Source organism: Rana temporaria, chromosome 3, assembly GCF_905171775.1.
Source record: "Rana temporaria chromosome 3, aRanTem1.1, whole genome shotgun sequence".
Taxonomy (NCBI): domain Eukaryota; kingdom Metazoa; phylum Chordata; class Amphibia; order Anura; family Ranidae; genus Rana; species Rana temporaria.
Window position 1 is genome coordinate 16,305,505 of NC_053491.1, and position 16,241 is coordinate 16,321,745.

The window sequence follows — 16,241 nt, forward strand, 5'->3', positions numbered from 1 at the left end:
TAGAAGTGATCAAGTCATGCACCTTTCGCATACAGGATCTCATTTCTAGGTGGAAAAAGACAGCGCGACTTCATCTCGGGGGTCCGAAGATATAGAAAAGTGTTCTCTTTGTATTGTTAGCAAAAAAGGGTAAAAATAACAAATTGTACAAAAATCCCTAAAACGTGTCATAAATATACACAAACATTGGCGGCACACAAGAGAGAGATCATTGGCCCCAACGGATTTACGCTCGTCGATTCAAGCAGGTGGAAAATATTGCACAGCAGGAAACACGTTGTTCTTTTACACACAAATGTGCTTTAGGTAAAAACGATTCCCCCCCCCCCCCCCCCCCCCCCACCCCTCCCAATTTTATATAAAATTAAATTACAAAAATCCAAATGAGGTGGTCCCCTACCTTCCCCCCAATTGCACCATTAATGTGCTGTAGAATCAGCAAAGTGTGCATATATCAATGTGAATGAACGCGTCTCACGAGAACATCGCTATAAATAAGATTTCTCCACAATGCCCAGAAGACGCCCAGAACACGCCCAGAAGACGTGCAGAAGACGCCCAGGACATGCCCAGAACCCGTCCAGAAGACGTGCAGAAGACGCCCATGACACGCCCAGAACATGCCCAGAACACGCCCAGAACACGCCCAGAACGCGACCAGAAGACGCCCAGAACGCGACCAGAACGCGACCAGAAGACGCCCATGACACGCCCAGAACATGCCCAGAAGACGTGCATAAGACGCCCAGGACACACCCAGAAGACGCCCAGGACACGCCCAGAAGACGTGCAGAAGACGCCCAGAAGACGCCCAGGAGGCGCCCTAGGACACGCCCAGAAGACGCGCCGTCATGATGTGCCTGAAGATTCCCCTCGGTGATGTTCTGTGAGCAGGAATTGTATTTGGAATGAGGATCAGCCCTTAGTGTAATAGTACTGCTGACTGTAGTACAGGAAGAGGGATGCAGACTGAGGGGGGGGGGGGGGTCGCATCCACGTGTCACGTCAGTCCCACTATACTGCTGGTCACATGGCCGTGCACTTCTTCTGGGAAGAATCCTCGGCGTTTGCTTGCTTCCGAATGCTTTCTGTGAATGCACAATAATAATGAAAAAAAAAAAAATGATATACAATAATAAAAAAACACATTAATAAATAAATGATATACAAAAAAAAAATACTTTACAATAAATAAATTATATACGATAATATAAATGATATACAATAAATAAATAAATAAAAATAAAAATGATATACAAAAATAAAAATGATATACAATAAAAAAAATGAAATAAAATATTTTTATTTTTGTATATCATTAAATTATTTTATATATTTTTATTATTGTATATCATTTTTATTTTTGTATATAATTTTTTAATTATTTTATATCATTTTTTTTATTATTGTATATAATTTTTTATTTTTGTATATTATTAACTTATTATTGTATATCATTTTTATTTTTGTGTATCATTATTGTATATCATTTTTTAATTGATATACAATAAGTAAATGATAAATAAAAATGATATACAATAATAAATAAATGATATACAAAACTAAAAATGATATACAATAATAAATGATATAAATATCTAAAAATGATATACAATAATAAAAAAAACACATTTATAAATAAATGATATACAAAAAAAAATACTTTACAATAATAAATAAATGATATACAATAATATAAATGATATACAACAATAAATAAATAATATACAAAAATAAAAATGATATACAATAAAAAAAATGATATAAAATATTTTTATTTTTGTATATAATATTTCATATAATATTTTAATTATTGTATATCATTTTTTAATTATTTTATATCATTTTTTATTATTGTATATCATTTTTATTTTGTGTATCATTTATTTATTATTGTATATCATTTTTATTTTTGTGTATCATGTATTATTGTATATCATTTTTTAATTGATATACAATAAAAATGATATACAATATTAAATAAAGAATATACAAAACTAAAAATGGTATACAATAATAAATAAAGAATATGCAAAAAAATGATACGTCTTGCGCATCCCCACCCCCTTGGTGTATGCCAGTTGCAGGGTGGGGAATCTCCTACCCCACAGCTCATTTTATCAGCAATGACAGATAAATTCTGGGTTCGAACCAAACCCAAGCTCATCTAAGTGAGCACCCCATTTAACTATAGAGATGACATCTGTAGTAACCAACCCCAGCCATCCCCAATGAATATAGTAATAAATAATATATTCATATCAATAATATTACTGCAAGGGGCACTGACCTGCCAAGTCTCTCCTCCCGATGCCTACCAGCCCCTCAAACAATCCTTTAACTGGGTTTTCTCCCGACATCACCACTCCGTGCAGCCAGATGAGTAACATTCTGTGCCCGTGGTCCCGGTAGCTTTTGTTTCCTGGTGGGAAAAACACATTCATGAGAATTGCAGTGAAATAAGGTGACCTGCAATATCCTAGTGTCGTTTACAGAGAAGCAAGACTCCTCCTCCTCCTCCTCCTACTACAATTACCATTACTCCTACTACTACAACTACTATTACTCCTCCTCCTCCTACTACAACTACTATTACTCCTCCTCCTACTACTACAACTACTATTACTTCTCCTCCTCCTACAACTACTATTACTCCTACTACTACTACAACTACTATTACTCCTCCTCCTCCTACTACAACTACTATTACTCCTCCTCCTACTACTACAACTACTATTACTTCTCCTCCTCCTACAACTACTATTACTCCTACTACTACTACAACTACTATTACTCCTCCTCCTCCTACTACTACAACTACGAATACTCCTCCTCCTACAACTACTATTACTTCTCCTCCTCCTACTACAACTACTATTACTTCTCCTCCTCCTACTACAACTAATATTACTTCTCCTCCTCCTACTACAACTACTATTACTCCTCCTCCTACAACTACTATTACTCCTCCTACTACAACTACTATTACTCCTCCTCCTCCTACTACTACTACAACTACGAATACTCCTCCTCCTACAACTACTATTACTTCTCCTCCTCCTACTACAACTACTATTACTCCTCCTCCTCCTCCTCCTACAACTACTATTACTCCTCCTACTACTACTACTACTACAACTACTATTACTCCTCCTCCTCCTACTACAACAACTACTATTACTCTTCCTCCTACTACTACAACTACTATTACTCTTCCTCCTACTACTACAACTACTATTACTCCTCCTCCTACTACTACTCCTCCTACTACAACTACTATTACTCCTCCTCCTACCATTATTACTACTATTACTCCTACTCCTATTATTACTACTACTCCTACTACTACTACTACTCCTCATATTGCTCCTCCTATTATTTTAAATATTTCAGATTTTCGGGTTTCCAGTTATTTCCAAATGTCCGATATTTGTTGAATTTACGTATTGCACTAATGGGGAGGTTTGTCCTGGGGGGGGGGGGGGTCTGCACTAATGGGGGGGGGGTTATCCTGGGGGGTCTGTACCAGGGAAGATGCAGTTGCAGGCATCATCCTGGTACAACTTAGAGGGATGAGGGAAATTCAGAATTTGGAAATTCGTATGTAAATCTAAACATTCAAAATAACCAACTAATAATAACTTAACTATTACTATCTATTAAAATTACAGGTATTGGAATTTCCTTTCAAATGTGGCTGTTAGTGAACGTAACGAATGCGAATTTTAACAAATGCTGTAGCTAAACGAAATGGAATGTAACAAATTAATAATAAATAAATAATAATAATTGAATTTTTTATTATTATTAATTTGTTACGTTCCATTTGTTTAGATGCAGCATTTGTTATTTCGCATAGTTTGTAACTTCGGATAAATTTATATTCGTTACGTTCACTAACAGCCAAATTTGAAAAGAAATTCCAATACCTATCATTTAATAGTTCTTATTTAGAATTTTGAGATTTCATTCTCTTGAATTTTACGGATTTTCTGTCGAATTTTCAAATTAGAAAATCCGGAACTTCGAAAATCTGAATTTTTGCATTTCTAAATTTCCGAAAAAACAAATAACAAATTAGACGAAAACGAACACATTTTTTGGCAGTGCACATATCTAAACGGACATGCTCACTCCCTATGAGACTCTTAGAACAGTTTTTAACCACTTTTAAGCAATAAATCTGTGAAATGCTGCACTTTGAAGCGCCTTTTTCTATCGGCTTCTAATCCCGGTACAACCACGTGAAGAGCGAGGACGTTCCATGTATGTGACTGGGTCAACTGGCTAGACATGAAATGGGTTAAAGCGGTTGTATACCCCACTTTTTTTGCACGGTTGAGGAGATATTCACTAGACATGTGCAATTTGTTTCGTTCTGAATTCGTTTAACAAATTTTGACAAATTTGTTAATTTGGAAATATCCAAATTAATAAAAACCCTTTTTAACCACTTAAGACCCACGCTATTGACAAAAGACATCAACAGCGCGGCTCTCAAGTGCCAACAGGACGTCTTTGGACGTCATTTAATAGCATTACCCGCGCGTGCCACTGGGGGGCACGCAGCGGGTAAACACTGTCCCGGCGCATAGCTGGGGACCCGATGCGTGTACCTGGCGGCCGCGATGTCCACCGGGTACACGCGATCGTCGGTAAGACAGCAGGGATGTGGAGCTCTGTGTGTAATGATGAGGTGTAAACACAGAGCTCCACGTGCTGTCAGAGGAGAGGAGACCGATCTGTGTCTCTTGTACATAGAGACACAGCATCGGTCACCTCCCCCAGTCACCCCCCTCCCCCCACACAGTTAGAACACTGATTAGGCTACACATTTAACCCCTTCCTCACCCCCTAGTGTTAACCCCTTCACTGCCAGTCACATTTATACAGTAATTAGTGCATTTTTATAGCACTGATCGCTGTATAAATGTGAATGGCGCCAAATTTGTGTCAAAAGTGTCCGATACGTCCGTCGCAATATCGCAGTCCCAATAAAAATCGCAGATCGCCGCCATTACTAGTAAAAAAAAAATAAAAAAAAATCATAATTCTGTCCCCTATTTTGTAGGCGCTATAACTTTTGCGCATACTAGTCGCTTATTGCGATTTTTTTTTTACAAAAATACGTAGAAAAATACGTATCGGCCTTAACTGAGAAAAAAAAAGTGTTTTTTTTTTTTAAAAAATTGGGATATTTATTATAGCAACAAGTAAAAAAAAATATATATTTTTTTTAAATTGTCGCTCTTTTTTTGTTTATAGCGCAAAAAATAAAAACCGCAGAGGTGACCAAATACCACCAAAATAAAGCTCTATTTGTGGGGAAAAAAAAGGATGTCAATTTTGTTTGGGAGCCACGTCTCACGACCGCGCAATTGTCAGTTAAAGCGACGCAGTGCCGTAAGCTGAAATTTCGCCTGGGAACGAAGGGGGTTTATGTGCCCAGTAAGCAAGTGGTTAATGAACCTTTCCAAATATTCATCAATTTTAATTTTCGCAAATTCATAAGTTCAAAAAAATCATAAATGTAAAAAAAAAAAAAAAAAAAAAAATTGTAAATTTGTAAAAATCGGAAATTCGAATATAAATCAGAAATGGAAAAAAAAAAATTAGGAAATTCGAAAAGTCAACAAAAATCGGACATTTGGAAATAATCGGAAACCCGAAAATCTGAAATAATAACTAATAACTTAACTATTACTAGCTATTAAATTATAGGTTTTGGAATTTCCTTTCAAATTTGGCTGTTAGTGAACGTAACGAATACAAATTAATCCGAAGTTATGAATTAACGAATGCCATATTTAAACAAATGGAACGTAACTAATTAATAGTAATAAATTACAATGATAATAAAAACGTATTATTATTTATTATTAATTTGTTCCATTCCATTTGTTTAGATGCGGCATTCGTTATTTCGGATAATTCATAACTTCAGATAAATTTGTATTACGCTCACTAACACCCAAATTCGAAAGGAAATTCCAATATCTACAATTTAATAGTTATTTATTATTATTTATTTTTTTTAGTTTCCATTTTTTTTTTTACTTTCCGATTTTCTTCAGAATTTTTTTTCGAATTTTCTGAATTTCAAATTACAGATTATTTTTTTCACATTTTTTTAATTTTTTTTCGAATTTGTTCGAAATTTACTAATTTGTTTTGCATTTTTTCTAATTTACGATTCATTTTGAATTTACGAAATGCGATCATAACGATTGACCCGAAATAGAAAATAAATAAATAAATGAAACAAATTTTTTTTTTTTCCCGGCAGTGCACATGTTTAACCACCTAAGCCCCGGACCATTATGCAGGTAAAGGACCTTGCCCCTTTTTGCGATTCGGCACTGCGTCGCTTTAACTGACAATTGCGCGGTCGTGCGACGTGGCTCCCAAACAAAATTGACGTTGTATTTTCTTTTGGTGGTATTTGATCACCTCTGCGTTTATTTTTTGCGATATAAACAAACAAAAAAAAAAAAGAGAGTAAATTTAAAGAAAAATGCAATATTCTTTACTTTTTGCTATAATAAATATCCCCAAAAAAAGATGTAAAAAAAATATTTTTTTTCTCAGTTTAGGCCGAAACGTATTCTTCTACATAGTTTTGGTAAAGAAAAAAAAAAAAAAAATCGCAATAAGCGATTGATTGGTTTGCGAAAAAGTTATAGCGTTTACAAAATAGGGGATAGTTTTGTGGCATTTTTATTAATATTTTTTTTTTTACTAGTAATGGCAGTGATCAGTGATTTTCGCGACTGCAACATTATGGCGGACACATCGCACACGCTTGACACATTTTTTGGGACCTTTTTTCATTTTCACAGCGAAAAGTGCTATAAAAATGCACTGATTACTGTGAAAAAGTGTTAACCTGTAGGGGGTGCTAAAGGGGTTAAGTGTGACCTAATTTGTGTTTCTTACTGTAGGGAGGCGTGGCTGGGCGTGTGACATCACTGATCGTCGTTCCCTATGACAGGGAACAGACGATCAGTGACAGGCTCGCTAGGAAGCACGGGGAGAGGTTTGTTTACACTCACCTCTCCCCGTTCTTCCTCTCTGTGACCCGATCGCGGGACACCGGTGGCGAACGGGTCCCGCGGGTGTGATCATGGCGCACAGGACCGGGTCGCGAGCGTGCCGCTGGCGGCGTGCTCGTGGCCCACGGCTGGGCTTCTTAAAGGGGACGTACCTTTACTTCCATATGCCCAGCCATGCCATTCTGCCGACGTAAATAGTCGTGCGGCGGTCCTTAAGGGGTTAATATTCACCCTGCATGCAGCCGCCAAAGCGGCGAATGCGCTCTGAAGTTTCGGCGGTTCGTGCTGGAAACATCAGAGCTCCTTGCCGGAACAGACGGCTCTCGTGCGACTCCGGCCACTCAAAGCACCAAGGAAGAAATGCATGGGGGAACACGTCAGTTTCCCTCAGTGGTGACCGGGCGCCTCTGCGGGGGGCTTCGTTCTAAGGGAAGTATTTCATAATGTGCTAGTATGCCATTGTCTTGCAGGTTATTTTTTTTTCAGCGGTTTACTACCGCTTTAAGAATCTCATATCATTAGAAATGTTGGCGTTTTTTGGACATTAGGTCAAACTTTTCAAACAAAGGGCCAGTTTATTGTCCTTCAGACTTTAGGAGGGCCGGATTGTGGTCAGCATGGTCAGAAAATGCCCCAGGCCCGGCGTCAGTGAGAATGAATGAGGGCCTCAAGGTTCGTGGTCAGGAGGAGGAGTAGCGCCCCTATTAGCATGAGGAATAACATCCCATCATTGCCATCAGTGGAAGAAATAGTGCCTCCTTGTTGGTGTCAGTGGGAGTCATAGTACCCCAACCAAGGGCCGGATAAAGGCTAGCAAAGGGCCGCATCTGGCCCCCCGGGCCGCAGTTTGGAGACCACCGCATTAGGTCAATGATGTTCAGCATTTCAGCTCTAATTCTCTACTCCCCTCTGTGCATCAGAACCAGGCCCTGTTCCCTTTACCCGTCCATTGCTGCTCTATTGCCCGGTTGTGCGCGTCCGTGAACTTCCAGCACGCCGCCAGCTTCTTCCATTCATTGGGTTTTAGGTATTTGGTTGCCAGCCTCCAGATGACGGATCGGATGTGTTGCGTCTCTAGGCGATGGTCTTGTTTGAAGGTCAGGTGTCTGGCCACCCAGGAGTCAGAGTCACTGTTCATGTTGTCCTATGGCGAGGGAGAAAAACGCACGCTAATATTTCTCTCTAAGGGGCATACTTACAGATCATGTGCCCGCAAACCAAATGCGACCCCCAAACCCCATGCTCTTTCATGTGGCCCTTACACCCAGGGTCTTTTTTACAGCCGTAACGTGGCGGAACTCAGAAGTGCAGTTCTTTTTGCACTCCTGTGATCCGTTTTTTTTTTTAGCAGACAGCGGGCTGAAGTCAGCTGTCTGCTGTTGTCACAGAAGTTGGTCCAGGCTCGGAGTCATCACGACCATAGGCCCAGATTCTCATACAATTACGTTGCTCCTGGGCAGCGTAACGTATGTGATTTACGTTACACCGCCGCAGGTTTACAGCGTTCGTGCCTGATTCTCAGAACACTTACCTGTAAACTTGCGGCGGTGTATCGTAAAAGCGCTCGGCGCAAGCCCGCCCAATTCAAATGGGGTGGGCACCATTTAAATTAGGCGCGCTCCCGCGCCGAGCGTACTGCGCATGCTCCGTCGGGTCAATTACCCGACGTGCATTGGGCTAAATGACGTCGCCCCGACATCATTTGCTTAGACTTTAACGTAAATGGCGTCCAGCGCCATTCACGGACGTCTTACGCAAACGACGTAATTTTTTTAAATTTCGACGCGGGAACGACGCCCATACTTAACATTGGTTGCCCCTCATAATAGCAGGGGCAACTTTACTCGTCGCAAATGCTACGGAAACGTCGTAAATTCTCAGCGTCGACCGCGCGTATGTTCGGAAATCTCGCGTAATTACCTAATTTGCATAGACGACGGGGAAAACGACGATGCGACACCTAGCGGCGGGAAAATGTTTTTAATTTAAGATCTGACAGCGTAAGAGCCTTACGCCTGTCAGATCTAATGGGTATCTATGCGTAACTGATTCTAAGAATCAGTCGCATAGATACCCGGGGCCAGATTAGGACTTACGACGGCGCAAATGGTGTTGCGCCGTCGTAACGCCATTGAGAATCTGGGCCATAGAGTTGGGAAATCCGCCAGATCCCTGGACCGACACCCAGCGAGCCGATGAGAGCCTAAACCGACCGCCCCCCCCCGGCCCCTCCACAGCTCAGCGCTCCAGTGAGTGAAGAGGGAGCAGAGAGCTGTGACTGACAGTCAGCAGCTCTCTGCTTGGGGAGCTGTGAGAACTGAGCGATTGGCAGTGTTCGATCGCTCGGTTCTCAGTGTTAGAACAACCGGGGGACAGACGCAGCATCCACCTAGGTAAGTATGAATCAAAAAACAAAACAAAAAACCCATTCTTCTCTTTTACTAATACAGTGATTGATATGTGTAATCTTCACATGCATGCAGATTTTGTGGGGCAGATCCTCAAAGAAATTACGTGGCGTATCTCTTGATACGCCGCGTAATTTCGAATTTTGCGCGTCGTATCTTTGTTTTGGTATCCACAAAACAAGATTTGATGGCATCTGTGTTAGATCTGACAGGCGTACGTCTTCGTACGCCGTCGGATCTTAGATGCAATTTTTCGGCGTCCGCTAGGTGGCGTTCCCGACGTAATCCACGTCAAGTATGCAAATTAGCTATTTCCGACGATCCACGAACGTACGACCGTCCGTCGCATTTTTTTACGTCGTTTTCGTTCGGCTTTTTCCGGCATATAGTTAAAGCTGCTATATGGTGGCGTACCCAATGTTAAGTATGGCCGTCGCTCCCGCGTCTAATTTTGAAAATTTTACGTCGTTTGCGTAAGTCGTCCGTGAATGGGGCTGGACGCCATTTACGTTCACGTTGAAAACAATGACGTCTTCGCGATGTCATTTGAAGCAATGCACCCTGGGAGTTTTTACGGACGGGGCATGCGCAGTTCGTTCGGCGCGGGGACGCGCTTCATTTAAATGAAACACGCCCCCCTACCCGCCCAATTTGAATTCCGCCGCGAGAGATACACTACGCCGCCATAACTTACGGCGCAAATTCGTTGAGGATTCAAACCAAAGCCAAGTAAGTTACAGCGGCGTAGCGGATCTTACATCTGCGCCGGGCGCAGCGGATGTATGTGGATCTGCCCCTGTATGTTTAAAGTGGAGTTCCACCCTGAACAAAAAAAAAAATTCACCAAAAATCTACAAAAAAAATAAATTAAAAATAAATAAATAAAAAAAATATATATATTTTTACTTGCCAGAAATAGCGGTTGCTATGCGGAAGTTCCTAATCTGCCTCTTCCTAGTCCTCGTCAGGTCTTCTTCCTCGTCCTCCTCGCGGTGTCTTCTGGGTAATGGGGCGCTCTGCTTCTGGGAACTGGGTGTATCCCAGAGAGCAGCCGTCCATTCAGAAAACACTGCGAGATTCGCGCATGCGCATTAGTGAGGGTGGCGGCACCGGGACCTTCAAGGATCGAGGGGTCGGCCTGGGGGAGGGGGGCCCCCCAACATCGCGGACACCTAAGACAGGTAAGTGTCCTTCTTAAAAGTCAGCAGCCACACTGTTTATAGCTGCTGACTTAAAATAAAAATAAAAAATTCACAGGTGGAATCCCGCTTTAAGTTGCTTCATAAGCAGAGCCCGGGAGAAGGGGTGGGCAAAATGGGCGGCTGTCCTGGGAGCAGCGTGCATTGTAGGAATGGAGGCGCGGCAAGTTGCTTCTACTATAAGGCTGACAGGAGTAGTGACAGCGGTATCACTACTTCTGTCAGCCCAGTGCTGGAAGCAATAAGGAGAGAGCCGGGAGGAGCTGCAGGCTGTGCTCTCTCTCCCCCTCATCGGCTCGCACATAATGAAGTGGGAGAGTGGGCGCAATTTGCCCTCTTTGCCCTCGGCACTGAATGATCTTGTCCCGGCACCGCTCATAAGGGCCCCCTAATGGGGCCCCTCCCTCCATAGCTGCCACCTGTTAAGCCACTGCCCCCCCCCCCCCTAAATGACCATTCTGATGATTGGTTCCATATCACAACTTTCCTCCCACCACCTGTATGAATGCAGAGTAATAATACATAATATAAATGCAGCGCGGATCCCATACCTTCTCCCATTTGTAGAATCTGTCTGCCTTGATGATCATATCCGCCAGGTTTATGTGATTCCCTCGGGCAGCCACGTCAAGAGAGGTTTTTCCTTGCTGGAAAAGAGAACAGTCAGTATTGGTGATCTGTGTAAACCAATCACGGGGTGTCACTCTAACTTTTTGCCATTGTATACCTTGTCCTGGAGCTTCAGATTTACACCGGCAATGAGTATCATTTCCGCCATGTCCTGCCGTCCATGTTCTGCCGCAATATGAAGAGGAGTCTGCAACCTCTGCGAGGACAACAAAGCCATGAGGACCAGATGAGAATAAAAAAAAAGTCGTCCTCCTCATTAAAGTGGTTATAAAGCCTAAACATTTTTATTTTTTTGCAGAATAATACTTACCCAGGTGGAAGCATCGGTCCGATGGTGCATCTATCCCTGTCGGCTCTTATGCCCCGTACACACCATCACTTTATGTGATGAAAAAAAATGACGTTTTTAAAAACGTCACTTTAATTGACGGTGTGTGGGGGAAAACGTCGTTTTATGTCTTCTAAAAAACGACCAAAAAAAATTGAAGCATGCTTCAATTTTATGTGTTGTTTTTCAAAACGTCATTTTTTACTTCACAGAAATTGACCGTGTGTAGTAAAAAACGACGTTTAAAACGACGTTTTTTCATCCACGCATGCCCAGAAGCTACTTATGAAGCAAGCTTCAATGGAAAAACGTGGTGGAACGTAACCTCACTTTGCTAGAACATTGTGAGAAAAACGATGGTGTGTAGGCAACTTCGTCTTTGAAAATTGAAGTTTCAAAAACGTCATTTTTTACTTCACAGAAAATGTCGTTTTTTTTCATCACATAAAGTGATGGTGTGTACGGGGCATAACAATGAGAACCGAGCGATCAAACACCACCAATCGCTCAGTTCTCACAGCTCCCTGAGCAGAGAGCTGGTGACTGTCAGTCATTGCTCTCTCGCGCTCACTGGAGCCACCGACCTGTGGAAAAGGGGATGGGAGTGGCCCAGGGATGTATTTAGGTTTTGTGCTGCCCTAGGCCTGACTAAACTTGTGCACCCCTAATTTAAATATGACACACCCCTTCCTGTCAAGACCACACCCCTTGCTGTTAAAGACCTGCCCTTCCCTTACTCTATCCAAAATGAAAAAAAAAAAAAGTGTTTCTATAGTTCTACTTTAGGCACAAAATTCTGATAATTTTATGGAGAGGACTAAACAGATATATCCATGCCAATGGTACAGCAGAAAATATGTAGCACTGAGCATGCCGTGTTTGTTAATGAGGCAATGGGGGGGTTAATGCCATAATGCTATGCATACTTACTCATTATGACTTTCTCTTGCAGGGTTTTTTTTTTTTAAAGAAGGTTGAGGGTTTACTTCCTCTTAATGCATTCTACTAAGATGCACTTGTGACAGAAACAATTGAGTACTGTCCGTGGTACTGACCTAGAAGGAGACATACCCGAAAAACTGTGTTAGTTTTTTTTTTTTTTTTTTTTTTTTTTAAGTATCATGGACATTACTCGGTTGTTTCTGTTCCAGCGTAGGAATATTTCACATTTCGGTGTTGGAATACATCAATTCCAGCTTTACTTGAGGTTTTCTGTTGCCTTTCCACTGCATTATGAAGGGTTAACATCAAAGCTGCTGCAAGTCACGTTTTATGTAGCGCATGTCAGCTCAACACCAAGGTAGGTACTTCCTCACTGACACCAACATCTCATCATTTAAAAAGGTAACATCAGAATACAAAAGGAGAGCCGACAGTCATAAAAAAAAACCACTTACGTAATCTGTGAGATCCAAGTCACATTCACAGTCAATGAGAAGCTTCACCATAGCTGGGAAATTCTGCAGAACTGCGATGTGCAGAGCACTTGACTTTTGCTGGAGGAAGAAATCATTGATTAGACGAGAATTTAATGAATATAGAAAATAAATTGATTAGACAAGAATCCATTGATTAGACAAGGATCCATTGATTAGACAAGGATCCATCGATTAGACAAGGATCCATCGATTAGACAAGGATCCATCGATTAGACAAGGATCCATCGATTAGACAAGGATCCATCGATTAGACAAGGATCCATCGATTAGACAAGGATCCATTGATTAGACAAGAATCCATTGATTAGACAAGAATCCATTGATTAGACAAGGATCCATTGATTAGACAAGAATTCAATAATTAGACAAACATCCATTGATTAGACAAGAATCCATTGATTAGACATGGATTAATTCATTATACAAGAATTTATCGATTAGACAAGGATCCATTGATTAGACAAGGATGTATTGATTAGACAGGAATCCATTGATTACATAAGAATTCATGAATTAGACAAACAGCCATTGATTAGACAAGGATTCATTGATTACATAAGAATTCATTAATTAGACAAACATCCTTTAATTAGAAAATGATTAATTGATTAGACAAGAATTCATTGGTTAGACAAGGATCCATTGGTTAGACAAGGGTTGAATGAACTCTTATGTAATCAATGGATTCCGGTCTAATCAATGGATTCCAGTCTAATCAATGGATTCCAGTCTAATCAATGGATTCCAGTCTAATCAATGGATTCCAGTCTAATCAATGGATTCCAGTCTAATCAATGGATTCCAGTCTAATCAATGGATTCCAGTCTAATCAATGGATTCCAGTCTAATCAATGGATTCCAGTCTAATCAATGGATTCCAGTCTAATCAATGGACCCTTGTCTAATCAATGGACCCTTGTCTAATCAATGGACCCTTGTCTAATCAATGGACCCTTGTCTAATCAATGGACCCTTGTCTAATCAATGGACCCTTGTCTAATTAATGAATTCTTATGTTATTAATGATCCATTGGTTAGACAAGGGTCCATTGATAACATAAGAATTAATTAATTAGACAAACATCCATTGATTAGAAAAAGATCCATTGATTAGACAAGGATCCAATGATTAGACAAGGGTCCATTGATTAGACAGGGGGCCATTGATTAGACAAGGGTGTATTAATTAGACAGGAATCCATTGATTACATAAGAATTCATGAATTAGACAAACAGCCATTGATTAGACAAGGATTCATTGATTAGACAATGATCCATTGGTTAGACAAGGATCCATTGATTACATAAGAATTCATTAATTAGACAAACATCCTTTGATTAGAAAATGATTAATTGATTAGACAAGAATCCATTGGTTAGACAAGGGTCCATTGATTAGACAAGGGTCCATTGATTAGACAAGGATGTATTGATTAGACAGGAATCCATTGATTACATAAGAATTCATGAATTAGACAAACAGCCATTGATTAGACAAGGATTCATTGATTAGACAATTATTTCTTGATTAGACAAGAATTCATTGATTACATAAGAATCCATTGATTAGAAAAGAACCCATTGTTTAAACAATAATTCATTAATTAGACAAATATCCAATGATTAGAAAAGGATTTATTGATAAGACAAGAACTCAATGCTGCAACAAGAATTCATTGACTAGACAAGAATTCATTATTAAGGCAAGAATTTATTGCGTAGACAAGAGTCCGTTGATTAGACAAGGATTGATTAAATACGAATTCATTGCTTAGACAAGGATTGATTGATTAGACATGACTTTGACATTTTTTATTGACAGTGATTACCAGATCAATGATGTTATCAATGATTCTGCCAATCTGGTAATCATCACCCTGGTACTGGGTTACCAACTACAATATGTAGTTGGTATATTCAGATTTCATTACACGAATGTTCCTTTGCTTAAATGCATCAGCCCTTTATTAGAACTCGTTATGTAAAATAAGGTCGGGGGGGGGGGGGGGCTAGTAAAAGTAAATCACAATTAGCCTGCAGGTTGGAAATGCCTTTGTTGGCTGAACAGCTGAGGCCCTGGTCAGAGTAATGGAACTGCTTAGCAACTCAGCCATTATATACATCATTCAGCTATTCAACAGTAGAGCTTTCAAATGCCAATAATGACTCTGGAGTCTGGACTAAACGCCTACATTGGGTAATTGCTGCCTAGATTGGGAATATTGGGCCGCATCTCAGCTGAACGACCATCCACTGTACAGTGGGGCCCGGGGGGGAAACTAATAATTTGATCCCCTGCAGATTTTGTACATTTGCCCACTTACAAAGAAATGATAATTGTCATCATAGGTGTATTTTAAAAGGTAGCGCTACAGAATATCAACCAAAAATCCAGAAAAAAAAACCACATGATACAAATGTTATAAATTGAATTGCAGTTCAGTGAGTAAAATAAGTATTTGATCCCCAGCCCTTGTTGGCAACCACAGAGGTCAGACGTTTCTTGTAGTCGTTGATCAGGTCTCCACACATCTCAGGGGGAATTTTGGTCCTCTCTTCTTTACAGATCTTCTCTAAATCTTTAAGGTTTCTGGGGTGTCACTTGGCAACACAGAGTTTCAGCTCCCTCCATACATTTTCTATGGGATTAAGGTCTGGAGACTGGCTAGGCCACTCCATGACCTTAATGTCATAAAGTCAGGTGCATGGAGTATATGCTGGACAGTAGATCAGGCAAACATGTAGCACAAGCTGCTGAGATGGTAATGATAGTCTCTGATGTCAGGGCAGCTCTATAAACAAAACATAAGGAAGGAAGGAGCCGCCGTTTCATACCAGCAACTCTGTCCTCTCCTGGTGACTTCACATCCGCCCGAGCTTTCCATGCTCGTTTGACGTGGACTTCCTATGCACCACAGGTTCTTCCATTCCCTCTCCACTGCTTCCCAGAGAGCATGAACCTGGCAGACCATGCAGGAGTAAGGACTTAGGGCAGATGCCCCTGGACGACGTCAGCTTTGACAAAACGGCGTAGGGAGGAGCGGCGCGCTGACGTCACCACAACGTTAACGCAAGGTCCCGGAAGGAACGGGCTGTGAGAGCCGGCCGGCTACACAACATTCACGTGCAAATTTTATCTTCATATATTGTAAGTGTATTTTTTCTATTGTTGTAATAAATCTTTT

At 40.7% G+C, this 16,241-nt stretch overlaps 1 protein-coding gene across 2 annotated transcripts in view; it reads right to left on the reverse strand.

Moving 5' to 3' along the window:
- Positions 1–408: 408 nt before the first annotated feature.
- Positions 409–16,241, reverse strand: part of ANKDD1A (ankyrin repeat and death domain containing 1A) — a 104,521-nt gene continuing 88,688 nt past the window's right edge. For both annotated transcript variants that reach the window (XM_040342310.1, XM_040342311.1), the window contains 6 exons: positions 13,015–13,113; positions 11,387–11,485; positions 11,211–11,306; positions 7,995–8,196; positions 2,291–2,422; positions 409–1,088 (listed from right to left, as the gene is read on the reverse strand). In XM_040342310.1, coding sequence (XP_040198244.1) covers positions 1,027–1,088; positions 2,291–2,422; positions 7,995–8,196; positions 11,211–11,306; positions 11,387–11,485; positions 13,015–13,113 — 690 coding nt within the window. In that variant the 3' untranslated portion in view covers positions 409–1,026. The remainder of the gene's footprint in view (positions 1,089–2,290; positions 2,423–7,994; positions 8,197–11,210; positions 11,307–11,386; positions 11,486–13,014; positions 13,114–16,241) is intronic.